This window comes from Ranitomeya imitator, chromosome 3, assembly GCF_032444005.1.
Source record: "Ranitomeya imitator isolate aRanImi1 chromosome 3, aRanImi1.pri, whole genome shotgun sequence".
Taxonomy (NCBI): Eukaryota; Metazoa; Chordata; class Amphibia; order Anura; family Dendrobatidae; genus Ranitomeya; species Ranitomeya imitator.
The window spans coordinates 454,288,862-454,307,792 of NC_091284.1; the positions used below are offsets into that span (position 1 = coordinate 454,288,862).

Below are 18,931 nucleotides of genomic sequence, written 5' to 3' on the forward strand. Positions count from 1 at the left end.
AAACCTATCGCAGTGATCAAAATAAAAAAATACTGAATGACCCCCCCCCTTTGTCACCCCCATAGGTAGGGACAATAATAAAATAAAGATTTTTTTTTTTCTTCCACTAAGGTTGGGGTAAGAACTAGGGTTAGGGTTAGGGTTAGGGGTAGGGTTAGGGTTAGGGGTAGGGTTAGAGTTAGGGGTAGGGTTAGGGTTATGGGTAGGGTTAGGGTTAGGGTTTCGGTATGTGCACACATATTCTGGTCCTCTGCGGATTTTTCCGCTGCGGATTTGATAAATCCGCAGTGCTAAACCACCGCGGATTTATGGCAGATTTACCGCGGTTTTTCTGCGCATTTCACTGCAGTTTTACAACTGCGATTTTCTATTGGAGCAGTTGTAAAACCGCTGTGGAATCCGCAGAAAGAAGCGACATGCTGCGGAATGTAAACCGCTGTGTTTCCGTGCAGTTTTTCTGCAGCATGTGTACAGCGATTTTTGTTTTCCATAGGTTTACTTTGAACTGTAAACTCATGAGAAACTGCTGCGGATCCGCAGCGTTTTCCGCAGCGTGTGCACATACCTTTAGAATTAGGCCATGTGCACACGGTGCGGATTTGGCTGCGGATCCGCAGCAGTGTTCCATCAGGTTTACAGTACCAAGTATACCTATGGAAAACCAAATCCGCTGTGCCCATGGTGCGGAAAATACCACGCGGAAACGCTGCGTTGTATTTTCCGCAGCATGTCAATTCTTTGTGCGGATTCCGCGGCGTTTTACACCTGTTCCTCAATAGGAATCCGCAGGTGAAATCCGCACAAAAAACACTGGAAATCCGCGGTAAATCCACAGGTAAAACGCAGTGCCTTTTACCCGCAGATTTTTCAAAAATGATGCTGAAAAATCTCACACGAATCCGCAACGTGGGCACATAGCCTTAGGGTTAGGGTTGGAATTAGGGTTGTGGTTAGGGTTAGGGGTGTGTTGGGGTTAGGGTTGTGGTTAGGGGTGTGTTGGGGTTAGGGTTGTGGTTAGGGGTGTGTTGCGGTTAGGGTTGTGATTAGGGCTATGGCTACAGTTGGGATTAGGGTTAGGGGTGTGGGCGGGTTAGTGTTGGAGGTAGAATTGAGGGGTTTCCACTGTTTAGGCACATCAGGGGTCTCCAAACGCAACATGGCGCCACCATTGATTCCAGCCAATCTTGTATTCAAAAAGTCAAATGGTGCTCCCTCACTTCCGAGCCCCGACGTGTGCCCAAACAGTGGTTTACCCCCACATATGGGGTACCAGCATACTCAGGACAAACTGCGCAACAATTATTCGGGTCCAATTTCTCCTGTTACCCTTGTGAAAATAAAAAAATGCTTGCTAAAACATCATTTTTGAGGAAAGAAAAATGATTTTTTATTTTCACGGCTCTGCGTTGTAAACGTCTGTGAAGCACTTGGGGGTTCAAAGTGCTCACCACATATCTAGATAAGTTCCTTGGGGGGTCTAGTTTCTAAAATGGGGTCACTTGTGGGGGGTTTCTACTGTTTAGGCACAGCAGGGGCTCTGCAAATGCAACGTGACACCCGCAGACCATTCCATCAAAGTCTGCATTTCAAAAGTCACTACTTCACTTCCGAGCCCCGGCATGTGCCCAAACAGTAGTTTACCCCCACATATGGGGTATCACCGTACTCAGGAGAAACTGGACAACAAATATTGGGGTCAAATTTCTCCTGTTACCCTTGGGAAAATTAAAAAATTCTAGGCTAAATAATTATTTTTGAGGAAAGAAAACATATTTATTATTTTCACGGCTCTGCGTTATAAACTTCTGTGAAGCACTTGGGGGTTCAAAGTGCTCACCTCACATCTAGATAAGTTCCTTTCGGGGTCTAGTTTCCAAAATGGGGTCACTTGTGGGGGGTTTCTACTGTTTAGCCACATCAGGGGCTCTGCAAACGCAACGTGGCGCCCGCAGAGCATTCCATCAAAGTCTGCATTTCAAAATGTCACTACTTCACTTCCGAGCCCCGGCATGTGCCCAAACAGTAGTTTACCCCCACATATGGGGTATCACCGTACTCAGGAGAAACTGGACAACAACTTTTGGGGTCAAATTTCTCCTATTACCCTTGGGAAAATAAAAAAATTGCAGGCTAAAAGATCATTTTTGAGAAAATAATTTTTTATTTTATTTTCATGGCTCTGCGTTATAAACTTCTGTGAAGCACTTGGGGGTCCAAAGTCCTCACCACACATCTAGATAAGTTCCTTTGGGGGTCTAGTTTCCAAAATGGGGTCACTTGTGGGGGATCTCCAATGTTTAGGCACACAGGGGCTCTCCAAACGTGACATGGTGTCCGCTAATGATTGGAGCTAATTTTCCATTTAAAAAGCCAAATGGCGTGCCTTCCCTTCCGAGCCCTGCCGTGCGCCCAAACAGTGGTTTACCCCCACATATGGGGTATCAGCGTACTCAGGACAAACTGGACAACAACATTTGGGGTCCAATTTCTCCTAATACCCTTGGCAAAATAGGAAATTCCAGGTTAAAACATCATTTTTGAGGAAAGAAAAGTTATTTTTTATTTTCATGGCTCTGCGTTATAAACTTCTGTGAAGCAGCTGGGGGTTTAAAGTGCTCAATATGCATCTAGATAAGTTCCTTGGGGGGTCTAGTTTCCAAAATGGGGTCACTTGTGGGGGAGCTCCAATGTTTAAGCACACAAGGGCTCTCCAAACGCGACATGGTGTCCGCTAACAATTGGAGCTAATTTTCCATTCAAAAAGTCAAATGGCGCGCCTTCCCTTCCGAGCCCTGCCGTGTGCCCAAACAGTGGTTTACCCCCACATATGAGGTATCGGCGTACTCGGGAGAAATTGCCCAACAAATTTTAGGATCCATTTTATCCTATTGCCCATGTGAAAATGAAAAAATTGAGGCGAAAAGAAATTTTTTGTGAAAAAAAAGTACTTTTTCATTTTTACAGATCAATTTGTGAAGCACCTGAGGGTTTAAAGTGCTCACTAGGCATCTAGATAAGTTCTTTGGGGGGGTCTAGTTTCCAAAATGGGGTCACTTGTGGGGGAGCTCCAATGTTTAGGCACACAGGGGCTCTCCAAACGCGACATGGTGTCCGCTAACGATGGAGATAATTTTTCATTCAAAAAGTCAAATGGCGCTCCTTCCCTTCCGAGCCTTACCATGTGCCCAAACAGTGGTTTACCCCCACATGTGAGGTATCAGTGTACTCAGGAGAAATTGCCCAACAAATTTTAGGATCCATTTTATCCTGTTGCCCATGTGAAAATGAAAAAAATGAGGCTAAAAGAATTGTTTTGTGAAAACAAAAGTACTTTTTCATTTTTACGGATCAATTTGTGAAGCACCTGGGTGTTCAAAGTGCTCACTATGCATCTAGATAAGTTCCTTGGGGTGTCTAGTTTCCAAAATGGTGTCACTTGTGGGGGAGCTCCAATTTTTAGGCACACGGGGGCTCTCCAAATGTGACATGGTGTCCGCTAAAGAGTGGAGCCAATTTTTCATTCAAAAAGTCAAATGGCGCTCCTTCCCTTCCAAGCCCTGCCGTGCGCCCAAACAGTGGTTTACCTCTACATATGAGGTATCAGCGTACTCAGGACAAATTGGACAAAATCTTTCGTGGTTCAGTTCCTCCTTTTACCATTGTGAAATCAAAAAAATTGTTGCTAAAAGATAATTTTTGTGACAAAAAAGTTAAATGTTCATTTTTTCCTTCCATGTTGCTTCTGCTGCTGTGAAGCACCTGAAGGGTTAATAAACTTCTTGAATGTGGTTTTGTGCACCTTGAGGGGTGCATTTTTTAAAATCGTGTCACTTTTGGGTATTTTCAGCCATATAGACCCCGTAAACTGACTTCAAATGTGAGGTGGTCCCTAAAAAAAATGGTTTTGTAAATTTCGGTGTAAAAATGAGAAATCGCTGGTCAAATTTTAACCCTTATAACTTCCTAGCAAAAAAAAATTTTGTTTCCAAAATTGTGCTGATGTAAAGTATACATGTGGGAAATGTTATTTATTAACTATTTTGTGTCACATAACTCTCTGGTTTAACAGAATAAAAATTCAAATTGTGAAAATTGCGAAATTTTCAAAATTTTCGCCAAATTTCCGTTTTTATCACAAATAAACGCATAATTTATTGACCTAAATTTACCACTATCATGAAGCCCAATATGTCATGAAAAAACAGTCTCAGAACCGCTAGGATCCGTTGAAGTGTTCCTGAGTTATTACCTCATAAAGGGACACTGGTCAGAATTGCAAAAAACGGCCAGGTCATTAAGGTCAAAATAGGCTGGGTCATGAAGGGGTTAAACCTGCTTAAAAAGCATCATTCTCAGCAGCACATTGTCCTGTATATACAGAACATGTGCTGCTGAGAACAATGACAATGACATTGTCCAGTATTTAGCGGATGCGCAGTTGGCCTGTGTACACAGACAAGTAAATGACCGCAGATGAGCAAACAATTAGCTGATCAGTGGTTGTTTAATGCCGCAGGTCGTATAATATAAGCCCTCTTTACTTAGGGTGCTTTTACATTGCGTTTTGCCACCCGTTAGTTGGTCCCGATGAGGCCTAAGGTACCGTTACACTAAACGATTTACCAACGATCATTACCAGCGATACGACCTGGCCGTGATCGTTGGTAAGTCGTTGTGTGGTCGCTGGGGAGCTGTCACACAGACAGCTCTCTCCAGCGACCAACGATCAGGGGAAAGACTTCGGCATCGTTGAAACTGTCTTCAACGATGCCGAAGTCCCCGGGTAACCAGGGTAAATATCGGCTTACTAAGCTCAGGGCCGCGCTTAGTAACCCGATATTTACCCTGGTTACCATTGTAAAAGTTAAAAAAAAACAAACAGTACATACTCACATTCCTGTCACGTCCACCGGCGTCAGCTTCCCTACACTGTGTAAGCGCCGGCCGTAAAGCAGAGCGGTGACGTCACCGCTGTGCTCTGCTGATGCCGGGGGACGTGACAGGAATGTGAGTATGTACTGTTTGTTTTTTTTAACTTTTACAATGGTAACCAGGGTAAATATCGGGTTACTAAGCGCGGCCCTGCGCTTAGTAACCCGATATTTACCCTGGTTACCAGTGAACACATCGCTGGATCGGCGTCACACACGCCGATTCAGCAATGACAGCGGGTGATCAGCAACCAAAAAAAAGTCCTGATCATTCTCAGCGACCAACGATCTCCCAGCAGGGGCCTGATCATTGGTCGCTGTCACGCATAACGATTTAGTTAATGATATCGTTGCTACGTCACAAAAAGCAACGATATCGTTAGTGAAATCGTTATGTGTGAAGGTACCTTTATATCCGAAGCCACCCCCACAAAACAGGATTCTGTTGTACGGTGTGATGCGGCCATAGAGTAAAATACAATGTGAACATGCGCTCTGCGGCGCATCATTTTCTGGCATATACGCCTAGTGGAGGTGCACACTCTGGCGCAGTCTACTACATCTGGGTGTCCGCCTCTGGTAGGTGTATAGGCCCGAAAATGATGCACAGCAAAGTGTGCACGTGCGCTCTGTCAGCACCATTTTAGACTATGGCCTCGTACACGCATACGCCTGAATCCTGTTTTGTGGGGGGGTTCGGACATAAGCCCCTACAGGACCAAGAAATGAGTGGCAAAACGCAGGGATAAAGCACTCTTATGTGCTACTCATATTTATGATCTTGTATTGGCCAAGCATATATGTGTTATAAAAAACAAAAATCAACTATTCTCTGACACAGACTGTAGTTATCAGATATAGTCACCTATGCTTATGTTTGACTTACTTTATGCAAGATACTGTATACATTTCTTTTGAAAAGTATAGTAACGCACAGCATATTCCACTCCTCAAAATAATACCGTACCTGCCTTCTGTTATTTTAATATGTGTAATAATCTTAATTCTATTCCCATATCTATGTAATAGGCTTGGCTCTATTCCCGTATCTATGATGTATCTAGGATACATCATCTCTGAGACCGGACTGAGGAAGTGTCTGCCGTCCTGAAGTGGCCCTATCCTGATGGTCTGAAAGCAATTCAGTGATTTATGGGATTTGGGGACCTCCCCAATTTCTGCCCTGATCAGCTAGGTTGCTACCCTCAGGGTATGGACTCTTGTGGCTGAAAGTGCTTTTTTCTCCTTAAAACAGGCCTTTTCATCTGCTCTAGTGCTGCATAGACCGGACAGTAATAAGCAATTCCTTTTGAAGGTGGATGCTTCATCCTCTTGGGCCGATGCCGTTCTTACTCAGAAGTCTCCTACCGGACGTATGGTAACCCACGGTTTCTTTTTCAAAGCCTTCTTGGCTCCAAAATGCAAATACTCGATAGATGATCGAGAACTGTTGGTGATTAAATTGACTTCGCAGGAGTGGCACTTTCTATTTGAAGGGGCGATTTTTATTATCTATACTGACTATACAAGAGCTTAGCCTGTCTGTAGTTCGCACAGAGCCTAAATCTGCTTCAAGCCAGGTGGTCTTTGTTCTTCGCCCCCCTTGTTCTTGTTCTCTATTTCTTGCCGGCGAACAAGAACGCCAAGTCAGATACGCTTTCTAGTTCCTTTCTGTCTTCTGATCAGGAGGAGCCTCAGCACATTATTGAGTCCTCCAAGATGCTCGGATTACTTGTCTCGGGTTCCATCCGGAAATACCTTCGTCATTAAACCAGACAGGAGGCGGGTTCTTCAGTGGAGTCACTCATCTAAATTGCCTGGTCATGGATAGAAGAAAACCGCTCTTCTCATTTCACAGCATTATTGGTGGCTATTCCTGCACAAAGATATTGCGGATTTCAGCCTGTCTCTCCTTTGCCCAGAATAAGACTCAAAAAAACAGATTCCATATGGTCGGCTACTTCCTCTGCCAGTACCGTCAGGTCCCTGGCAGCACATTGAAATGAACTACATTACCGATCTTCCAGTTTCGGCCGGAAATAACACATTTGGATAGTTGTGGACCACTTCTCAAAGATGGACCACTTTATTCTATTGTCTGGTCTCCCTTCTGCCCCGGTGCTTGCTGAGAATTTCATCTATAATTTCTTCCTTCTTCATGGCTTACCTCTCCATATAGTCTCTGATAGAGGCATGTAGTTCACATCTCGGTTCTGGAAGGCTATCTGTAAGTTACTAAATGTAACCCTGGACTTCTCTTCAGCCTACCATCCCCAATCCAATGGCAAGGTAGAACGGGTCAACCGGATCCTAACCAGATTTTTGCAGCATTTCATCAATGCTCACCACAGTGATTGGGCCGGACTCTTGCCTTGGGCCGAATTCTCCTATAACAATCATGTGGCTGAGTCCTCAGCTAAATCTCCGTTTTTTATTGTGTATGGTTAACCCCCCCCCCCCATATTCCATTCCCTGTAACTACCTCCGACATTCCTGAGGCTGAGAATCTCACCAAGAGCTTCTGTAGAATTTAGGAGAACGCCATGGTCACTTTAGTGAAGTCTTTGCAATGGATGAAGAAACACGAGGACAAGAGGTGTTTAGATATGCCTCTGTTTCATCCTGTGGACAAGGTTTGACTTTCTTCTAAGTTTGTCCATCTCAATCTACCTTCATACAAGTTGGGTCCTCACTTTATTGGTCCTTTCAAGGTTATCAAATAGATAAATGCCATATGCTCAAGCTCCCGGCCTCTTTACGAATGCCCAATTCATTCCACGTGTCTCTCCTCAAGTCTATCGTCTTTAGCTCCTTTTTTCAAGGACCTAGGTCACTGCTGCTCTAGTCAGCTCTGAACATGTTTTAGAGTTAGAGAATATTCTGACCACCAAAATGGTAATCTTGTGAATTAGAAGGTCCTAAGGAAAGGTCGTAGGAGCCCATGTAGAACATCCATGCCCCTCTCCTTATGCAGAGATTTCTTGTGGGTCTGAAGAAGACGGGGCGTAAAGAGGAAGTTACTGTAGTGTTGGTGTCACTGCGCAATTCCCATCCTCCTCTCCTTTGGCTGGGAACCCGTCTCACTGACCTCCCAGAGCTTCAACTCATGCTGTCTCTTGCTGCTGCGGCCTCCTATGGTCTGCATACTTCTGGCAGATCCATGGGCACCGCACTTAGGGCGCACCTTCGCTCCCAGTCTCTTGAAGAGACAGCGAGCACAGTTCTAAAGTGTCCCCAGCAAATGACACCTGTACCCTGTACTATTATACCTGCCAGCACCTGCCTGTATACCAGCAGTATCTGCCAGCACCTTTCGTGCCTGCCTTTATACCAGCCCTGACTGCTTGTATACCAGCCAGCATCTGCCGTGCCTTACTGTATACCAGTCGACTCTGCTTGCACCTACTGTGCCTCCCTGTTCAACAGCCATGCCTGCCAACACCTGCCGTGTCTTCCTGTATATCAGCCATGCCTGCCGTTCCTGTATACCTACCGTGTCTGCCTGTACCAGCCCAGCCTTCCCATTTCTGCCCGTTCCAGCTTCTTACCCCTTTGGAGGTCAGATGCCATGTGTCTGAGGTCTGTCCTGGAGTAGTAACTGGCATCCATCTGAAGCCAAGTCTAACCACACTTTTCAGGGGCTCTAGCAAAGAGTCAGGTGTTCGCCTAGTTATGCCCAGACTCTCCTCTGTCCATGGCACATGGAATTTGTGTAGCCGGTGTAGACATATATATATATATATATATATGCCTATTTATTGTGAATATTATATTCTGAATATTGGATCTAAAATGTATGTTCCTTTTGGATGTTTTAGATGTTTCTAAACCTATGTGTTTTGGTTGGTTTGGAAATAAAAAATTCTTTGTACCATTACAGATTTTGTGGTGATCCTGAATTTATGCATGAGCTTTTGTTTGATGTGTTGGTCCACTACCATGTGCGTTACAATTTGGCAGAATTAACTACTAGATACGTATTTAGGATCCTGATGTTTCACATCTGAGACAGACAAATAGTTATATGGTTATCATGGTCTACATGACATGATTACGCTGCATCAAAAATATTACAGTACTAATTTTTTGACCTTCGGAATGTTTATGCTGTTACTGACAGCTGAATAATTTATCTATGATATGCTTGTGGGATCACAATGTGAAAATAACACCAGACATCATTTTTTGAATGCTAAAGATGGGCCGCCGCAACCCTTGAGCCATAGATTTATGAATTCCCATAGGCTACTATTTGCCAGCCAGACTGAAGAGCAGGAATCCATCCCTATGTGCTGTGCTGAGGATAGCAAAGATCACTGCAGCTCATTTTCCTGTCCCCAGCTCCCAATTGAATGTGCAAATTAGAGATAGAGCGTGCAGAGGGGAAAACTGGTGGAAAAGCGCACATTGGACAGCTTATTCTGAAAAGTTACTGAAAGTGATTAACCTTTAAATGTATTTGTATATGGTTTCACATACTTTAATTTGCTGATGATTGCTCAAAGGCCAGGTCATGAAACCTTCACGCCGGGTGCCCACTATCTGGAACTAACAGCGCTTTGGACGCACCGCATGTTCCCTGTCTAAAGCACTGCCTTCTATTGAACGTAGGTAAATTTGCATGTGTACCCTGAACCATGGGGACTTACTGCGTTTCAATACATTCTATTAATGTAGTATCTCTTGTGGAGACTAGCGTCTCCAAAGATGTGCCGCATGTCGTTCTCCGCGGGTGATCTGTTGGCATCTGTGGATGCATAGTGGATCCACTATGCTATCACAGTTGGCCACCGCGGGTTTGACGCTGCATGAATACGCAGCATCAAACTCGAAGCAACTCCCAATCGTGACACATACCCACATAGATCCCTCAAATCACCACTCTTATACGCTCAAATCAGCAAGCAAGCAATCAAGTTCAGTTCTTGCATGAGTAAGATCACAGAGCCATTTATGTGCTAAATGGAAAGTCTATGGGCCTCTACACATAATAGAGTACAGGCTACATGTAACATTGTAAGGGAATGCTGAGATGAAATAAACATTATATACAGTGATATGCTATATCTTTAGATATTGACATTTGTTATGTTTTTTCTTCCCCTTTTTTTCAATATTTCCAGGAAACTAAGGATGATTCTGATATACTGCTTGGTGTTGATGCAAAGGGAGTCCATATATACAGTAGAAATAACAAAATATCACCATTAAAGTCTTTCAAATGGGGTGACATCAGAAATATTTCTTATAATTCCAAAAAAGTAAGTGAACATATGTCACAATACATATATATTGTTGTATTGTACTTCTGGTCTGTTTGCAATTGTTAAATGAATTTTAGGCAATGTGATCTATATAGCTAGTGGAAAAAGCACCAACATTAACATAAAGACAGAATGATCTAATGAATAAAGGTAATTTGTCATTTTGTTTTCTATAGTTAGATAAAGTGTTGCCATGTAAACAGGCTGCCAATCACCCAATGAACAAGCCAAATTCGCACTGTTGAGAACAAGTAAAAGTTGTGCAGTGAGCAATTTAGTATTATATGCTCAGTGCACATAATTTATTGTGCTCTGCAAGTGTAAAACATGCATTCAACCGACCACTGATCAGTAAAAGTTTACCTCGCAGTTCCACATAACGTCACTAATACGTCGAGGGTAACACGGTACGGTCTCCCCACTTCCACCAACATGACAATCCACACCACCTGGGGATACGTAATATCAGCTTGGTACAGCTTACACAGACACCCCCTGTCCACATGGCACAGGGAGGTGAGTGAGAGAGGGTTGCCCACACGATCATCGGCATGGCTCAACACTCGCTCACAACTCTGACAGGCTGAGTGACCACTAACACCAGTGAAAAAGAGCCTTGCCAGCTTGGCAGGACTGCCATCAGTTCCTTGTTACACATAAGCCTGGTCCATTACCGGGATTACTGCATATAGGGTCAGAAACCAGCCACAGTAGTATGTGAAGGTAAAACCGAGAACACGTACATGTGGATTTGTGGATCAAGATAAAAGTGCAAGGCATGGTTAAATTTGATATTTATTTGCCTTAAGGGCACACTTGACAAAACAATACACAATGGTTATACATATACAAGTCAGATATGCAAGTACAGGTGGTAGTACAATAAGTATGAACAGATTATACAAAAGTCTGTTACCAGTTAGATGCTAGGTCTTGATTCTGATCAGCCACAAGGAAGGTGTGGGGTGCCAGCAGTTTCCGTTTTTTTTTCAACATGATACGATGGTGAGACTTCCCTTAGAAGAGAACACTGGTTCACAGCACGAGCACTTAATTCCTTGGTCGGTCTCTCCCTTTCCCGCCCTCAGGTTGGTCCTTGTTTCCGTCCCCTTGGGTCTGTTAGCTGAAACTACAAAACCTATCATGGATCATAACTTCTCAACAGAATGTCATAAAGAGGCAGTTTTGGCACCATCGGATCTATCCGAGCCCCCATTACGCTTGGAGACCAAAACGGCTTCACTACTTGGCTTCTACTAGCCGTTCTGCTTATCTCCCCAGCCCGCAGTGCTAGAACGGGTGAAGGCCCAGGTGGGCATTCGTCCTGTTTCCGCGATCCTGGAAATGTAACCGTTATACGGCTAGGATGCACGATAACTGCATAACTGCTAATGACATTAAAGCTCCCACCTGCCTGGCGGGGGGGGGGGGCTTTAGGTTGTTTGAATCAGTTAAGCAGCTTGGCTCCCAGCAGAATTTTGCCCTGCCATAAAGGCTTTGGTCCCAGCTAGGCTAATCAAAGTGTGCAGTGGGTTGGTCCTTGTTAAGAAACCCTTATATTGAAAATCAGCCTGTGTCCAGTGTATATAGGTAAACATAAACTGTGGATGAAATACTGATGGTTTTGGTGTAATACTTTATCATTTCAGCTGAAGTTTACACCTGTTGATAAAAAAGCTGAAACTTTCAAATTCTATTCTAAAGAGCAAAATGTGAATAAACTGGTAAGTCAATATAAAATAAAAGGCAGAACCTATCAACTGAACGCTTATACAATGCTAAACCCCTTGTACAATCATATTAAAGCAACATCTGTCATCAGCTTTGCCCACACTACATAATACACTTTATTATTCAACTGATGAGTGGGCTCACTCACAATTTTGTTAAAGAATACTGCCATGACTGAAGAATAGTATTTAATGAAGCACTGTCATTAAAGTTTTTATCTTCAGAATATATTGCAATCATCCACCTCTTCCTGACCCAACATCTCAAAAATTGGGTAAACAAACAAAAGCACAGAAATTGTGGTAAACTCCAAGTGCTGATTAGACAAAAATGGGTTGTCATCAGTCGGCATTTGTTGCAGAAACTGATATCCAACATGCCAAGTTCAATTGCAGAATTCTTGAAAAATAAGCGTCAACACTATAAATATTGAATCTTTGCATAAACTTGATCTGTTTGTCAATAAAAGTTTCAAAAAACTAAAGCACCACACCAGCGTTTTTTTAAACTTTATTGCAGCACTGGAGTGGTGCAACTAATCCAAGGTCCCTGCCGCTAGTCTTATACTTACCAGCCGCCTTCTTCTGTTACCTGTGCAGCTCCGGTCTGCCTTCTTCAGGTTGGGACCTGCCGTATCACTCCAGTATTTGCTGTTTGTGAGAGCCAGAACGAGGTCCTCGTAGACGTACACTGAGAGCTTGTGACCATTATCACTTACTTCTAGTCAGCCAAAAGTTGTGATTGCAACTGGAAGAATATGACCGGAGCGGCAAAGGGAACAACGGACGAAAGCACCTGGTAAGTATAATACCAGGGGCAGGGAACTTAGATTAGTGGTACCACTCCAGCACTGTAATAAAAAAAAACCTGGAGTGGTGCTTTACGAAAAGTTTATAATTGTATTTCAGTAACCAGAGAAATATTTGACTAAAAAAAACTGAAGCAGAAAACCTAAATTTGTGTCCGTCTGAAAACTTTTAGCCACAACTGTAGTATGGAATTATTATTAAAAGTATGTAACCTATTATTGTGAATATGTAGATCTTACATCTCTGCATCGAAAACCACAATTTATTCTTAACAAAAAGGAAGGTGGATTCAATAGAGATTCAGCAAATAAAAACGCAAGCCAAGGAAGAAAAAGCCAGGAAAAAGGTAATAAAAGTGGTCCAGTAATCTATCTATCTATCTATCTATCTATCTATCTATCTATCTATCTATCTATCTGACCAGCATAATTTTGTTAGATCATCAAATAGTGCAATTCTGTTAGATCAGATCTAACAGCTTTAAAGGTAATCTGTCAGGTCCCCCGTGCCCCCAGATCACCAGCAGTTACATAGTAACATAGTAACATAGTTAGTAAGGCCGAAAAAAGACATTTGTCCATCCAGTTCAGCCTATATTCCATCATAATAAATACCCAGATCTACGTCCTTCTACAGAACCTAATAATTGTATGATACAATATTGTTCTGCTCCAGGAAGACATCCAGGCCTCTCTTGAACCCCTCGACTGAGTTCGCCATCACCACCTCCTCAGGCAAGCAATTCCAGATTCTCACTGCCCTAACAGTAAAGAATCCTCTTCTATGTTGGTGGAAAAACCTTCTCTCCTCCAGACGCAAAGAATGCCCCCTTGTGCCCGTCACCTTCCTTGGTATAAACAGATCCTCAGCGAGATATTTGTATTGTCCCCTTATATACTTATACATGGTTATTAGATCGCCCCTCATTCGTCTTTTTTCTAGACTAAATAATCCTAATTTCGCTAATCTATCTGGGTATTGTAGTTCTCCCATCCCCTTTATTAATTTTGTTGCCCTCCTTTGTACTCTCTCCAGTTCCATTATATCCTTCCTGAGCACCGGTGCCCAAAACTGGACACAGTACTCCATGTGCGGTCTAACTAGGGATTTGTACAGAGGCAGTATAATGCTCTCATCATGTGTATCCAGACCTCTTTTAATGCACCCCATGATCCTGTTTGCCTTGGCAGCTGCTGCCTGGCACTGGCTGCTCCAGGTAAGTTTATCATTAACTAGGATCCCCAAGTCCTTCTCCCTGTCAGATTTACCCAGTGGTTTCCCGTTCAGTGTGTAATGGTGATATTGATTCCCTCTTCCCATGTGTATAACCTTACATTTATCATTGTTAAACCTCATCTGCCACCTTTCAGCCCAAGTTTCCAACTTATCCAGATCCATCTGTAGCAGAATACTATCTTCTCTTGTATTAACTGCTTTACATAGTTTTGTATCATCTGCAAATATCGATATTTTACTGTGTAAACCTTCTACCAGATCATTAATGAATATGTTGAAGAGAACAGGTCCCAATACCGACCCCTGCGGTACCCCACTGGTCACAGCGACCCAGTTAGAGACTATACCATTTATAACCACCCTCTGCTTTCTATCACTAAGCCAGTTACTAACCCATTTACACACATTTTCCCCCAGACCAAGCATTCCCATTTTGTGTACCAACCTCTTGTGCGGCACGGTATCAAACGCTTTGGAAAAATCGAGATATACCACGTCCAATGACTCACCGTGGTCCAGCCTATAGCTTACCTCTTCATAAAAACTGATTAGATTGGTTTGACAGGAGCGATTTCTCATAAACCCATGCTGATATGGAGTTAAACAGTTGTGTCTACATATATAAATACCCTGCCTAACAGTCTCTTTATTACATTAAACACATAAACAGATCTTTAGAAAAAGTATTTCTAAAGTCCATCTATGATATGACAATGAGGCCTTTGGCTAGTTGATGTGGCGTGAGTGTCCTCAGACTAGTCGGCCCCCTTAGCATGTTATCACTCCCCTGTGGGCGTGATAACATGGCTTACAAGATTCGGTGTAATCTCAAGCGCTATACATATCTTGTGCATGCCCGCTGCTTCTTTCCCTCACTGATTATCTGAAGCCAGGTTTACGCGTCTCCGGGAGCTTAGTGACTCTGGTCAATGGGTCACTCGTGGCCGAGGGACAACACCAATAGACGGAAATTGGGGGTGGTGTGTATACATGGGGAACTCCAAGAGTACCCAACCGTGGAGATTACTGTTTCCACACCATGTGGAGAAATAAAACATGTGGTGGGAGTGGAGAAGACCCTTCCATATTTTCCATATAGGACTGTGTTGAGAAGAGACTTGCCCCTATTCTGGTCCCTGTGGGAGACCAGGGTTAACCATCCCAGGGTAAATGTTATTCCGGGCGCGGAACCCAAAGATCCCAAATCAGGGATACCTGCCGTAGGGGTTACCTACCTAGGGTCAGAGTGTAACCCCAATAGGTTTCCCCTAGATGTATTGGCAGGAGAGGTCGAAGAGACCCCACTGATCCCCGAACTGGTAGTGTCCCCTGGTAAGTTTGTGAAAGCTCAGCTCCAGGATTCCACTCTGGCCTGGGCATGAGAAAGGGTGATAGAAATAAATGGAGTGGCTCAGCAACTGGGTGCCAAGGCAGTTTTCCCCCGCATGGCTATCCACCAGGATTTGTTATACAGAGTGGATAAAATCTGGGTTAAAGTGGTGGAACAACTAGTAGTGCCGCAATCCTACCATCGAGCGGTGCTCGAAATGACTTACACCCACATGATGGAAGGACACTTGAGGGCCAAAAAGATGCAGGAGCGCATACTGCAGCATTTTTTTGGTGATGAGATTTATGCTGAGGTCCAGAGGTATTGAGTCCTGTCCCAAGTGCCAACTTGCCACACCCACTGCATATTTCCGGAGTTCATTGGTGCTTCTCCCCATTATAAAAGGTACCATTTGAGGGGATAACAATGGATCTGGTGGGGCCTATAGTGAAATCCACCTGTGACCATCAACATATTTTGGTCATAGTGAACTACGCCACGCGGTACCCAGAGGCGATACCTCTCCGCCACACCTTTGCAAAACTAATATCCCGCGAGGTGTTTGCAATGTTTTGTCGCCTTAGGTTACCAAAGGAGATCCTCACAGATCAGGGGACTCCTTTTATGTCCAAGGTGACCAAGGAGCTATGTAAGCTGCTCCGGTCAAACAGCTATGCACATCGGTATACCACCCACAAACCGACGGGTTAGTAAAGAGGTTTAATAAGACCCTTAAGTCCATGCTTAAAAAGGTAGTCTCCAAGGATGGGCGAGACTGAGATATGTTATTGCCCTATCTAATGTTCCATATCCACGAGGTACCACAGGTGTCAATGGCTTTCTCCCCTTTTGAGCTATTGTATGGCAGGCATCTGAGGGGGTTGCTCGACGTGGCTAAGGAGACATGGGAACATGAGCCAACTCCGCATCGGAGTGTGATCGAGCACGTGGCAAGCATGCGGGACCGGACTGCGACAGTCAGGCCCATAGTCAAGAAGCATCTTATGGATGCCTAGGCCGCATGTATAATAAAAGAGCCAAGGTTAGGATGTTTGAAGAAGGAGACTTGGTGTTGGTACTAGTGCCCACCATATAGAGTAAACTCATGGCCAAGTGGCAAGGGCCATCTGAAATACGGGGGGGGGGGGGAAGGTGAGAGAAGTGAATTATAGAGTGTACCAGCTTGGAAAGATAAAACCCGAACAAATGTGCCATGTAAACCTGCTAAAAGCCTGGAAGGACCAGGAATGTTTGGCCACGGAGGTGACTCCGTTCATACCAACGGAGAACACTCTGTCACCAGCCAAGAACACGGCCAGAGGTGAGGTTAAGATAAATGATGCTCTCACAAAACAGCAGCGATGGGAGGCTCGGGTTCTGGTGCAACAGAATACGGACGTATTCTCAGAGCTGCCGGGGCGGACATCGGTGATCCAGCGTGGCATTGTCACCATACATTGTCCCCCATACATCTGTGACCTCGTCACCCGGTACTTACCTGCATGCAACCTCCGATCCTCACAAGATCTCCTTCTCTACTCCCCTCTTATCTCCTCTTCCCACAATCGCATATAAGATTTCTTTCGCACATCACCCCTACTGTGGAACGTTCTACCACAACATATCAGACTCTCGCCTACCATCGAAACCTCCAAAAAGAACCAACCTGAAGACCTACCTCTTCCGACAAGCCTACAACTTGCAGTAACCACCGATCGACCAAACCGCTGCATGACCAGCTCTAACCTCACCTATTGTATCTTCACCCATTCCTTGTAGATTGTGAGCCCTCGTGCGGCAGGGTCCTCTCTCCTACTGTACCAGTCGTGACTTGTATTGTTTAAGATTATTGTACTTGTTTTTATTATGTATAATCCTCCTCACATGTAAAGCGCCATAGAATAAATGGTGCTATAATAATAAATAATAATAAAAGCCCTGGGTAATGGTGTGGATGAAACCGCACAGAGTGCCAGAAGCCCGGAGGCAAGCCATCGCGGCTGAAGTGAAGCAAATGCTTCAGTTGGGAGTCATCGAGGAATCACGGAGTGAGTAGGCTAGCCCAATTGTACTGATTCCGAAGCCAGACGGGTCATTACGTTTTTGTAATGACTTCAGGAAATTAAATGACGTATCAAAGTTTGACCTCTATCCAATGCCCCGGGTGGGCGAGCTAATTGAGAGACTGGGGGAGACCCAGTACTTCACCACCAAAGGTTACTGGCAGGTCCCACTGACAGAATCGGCTAAGGAAAAGACCGCATTTATACCACCAGAGGGTCTATATCACTATGTCGTCTTGCCATTTGGTTTACATGGGGCTCCGGCCACATTCCAGAGGCTGATGGACATAGTCTTAGAGCCTCATCGGAAGTATGCATCAGCATATTTAGATGACATAGTCATTTTTAGTACTGACTGGAATACCCACCTCTCCCAGGTACAGGCAGTGCTAGGTTCTGTCAGAATTGTGGGGTTAACAGTGAACCCCAAAAAATGTACTATAGGGCTCACGGAAGCCCAGTACTTAAGGTACGTGATTGGCCGCAGTGTTATCAAACCCCAAATAAATAAGATTGAGGCCATCCAAAACTGGCCCAAGCCTTTAAGTACAAAACAGATGGGGGCATTGCTCGGCATCATTGGGTACTACCCAACTTTTCTGAGAGATCAGCACTCCTAACTGACCTGTTAAATGTAAGAAGTCGGGTATGGTCCAATGGAATCTTCAATTGGAGGAAGCATTCCAGTCCCTGAAGTCAGCGTTGTGTGGACAGCTGGTCCTCATCAGCCCCAACTTTATGAAAACCTTTATCGTGCAGACAGATTTCTCGGAGGTAGGCCTAGGAGCAGTACTGTCGCAAGAGGAGAACGATGAGGAACATCCAGTCACCTACTTGAGCAGGAAACTGTCCCCGGAAAAGAAAAATTATAGCGTAGTGTAGAAGGAGTGGTTGGCGATTAAGTGGGCCTTGGAGTCCCTACGCTACTATTTGCTCGGGCGTTAGCTTTGTTTAGTAACGGACCATTCACCCCTCGTTTCGATGAGAAATACAAAGGAAAGGAATGCTTGGGTCACCAGATGGTTCCTGTCCCTACAAAACTTGAGTTTTTCAGTGGAACATCCGGGGGGGAAGTCGCAGGAAAATGCGGATGCCCTGTCACGGGCCCCCTGTATGGTGACAAGTGTTCAACCCTACACGTTTGAACAGGGGGGGAAGGTATGTGAGGCAGTGACGGGTATTATATGTGAGGGGCGATATGTATTCCCCAGGATGTGCACATAAACGTATTGAGGCCGCTAGAATGCATTGCAGTCACAGGCATAGCTGTGATTGCACTGCAAAATAAAAGCAAGTTTGGTCTTGGACAAGCAATTTGTCCAAGGGAGATTTAAGAAAACCCAGCATGAGCTTTTATTTTTGAAGCGACCTACAGGATGGTAGTGGGGCAGTGTGCTCTCTCCAGGCTGGGTCTTACAAGTGGCCCATGGCCACAGATTCCATTTAAAAACCCTGCAGCAAAGGGTTGGATGTGTCAGTCTTGTTTTGCCAACTGCAGAGCTGATGGCTCTGCAAGGCTCAGCCAGTGTGAAGTAACACGGAGCCAAGCGAAGCCAAAAGGCCTGGC

The 18,931-nt window shown here is 44.4% G+C and overlaps 1 protein-coding gene across 3 annotated transcripts in view; it reads left to right on the forward strand.

Annotated features, from left to right (window-relative positions):
• Positions 1-18,931, forward strand: part of LOC138670244 (merlin-like) — a 121,298-nt gene that overhangs the window by 55,208 nt on the left and 47,159 nt on the right. For all 3 annotated transcript variants that reach the window (XM_069757417.1, XM_069757418.1, XM_069757419.1), the window contains 3 exons: positions 10,055-10,192; positions 11,845-11,919; positions 12,968-13,081. In XM_069757417.1, coding sequence (XP_069613518.1) covers positions 10,055-10,192; positions 11,845-11,919; positions 12,968-13,081 — 327 coding nt within the window. The remainder of the gene's footprint in view (positions 1-10,054; positions 10,193-11,844; positions 11,920-12,967; positions 13,082-18,931) is intronic.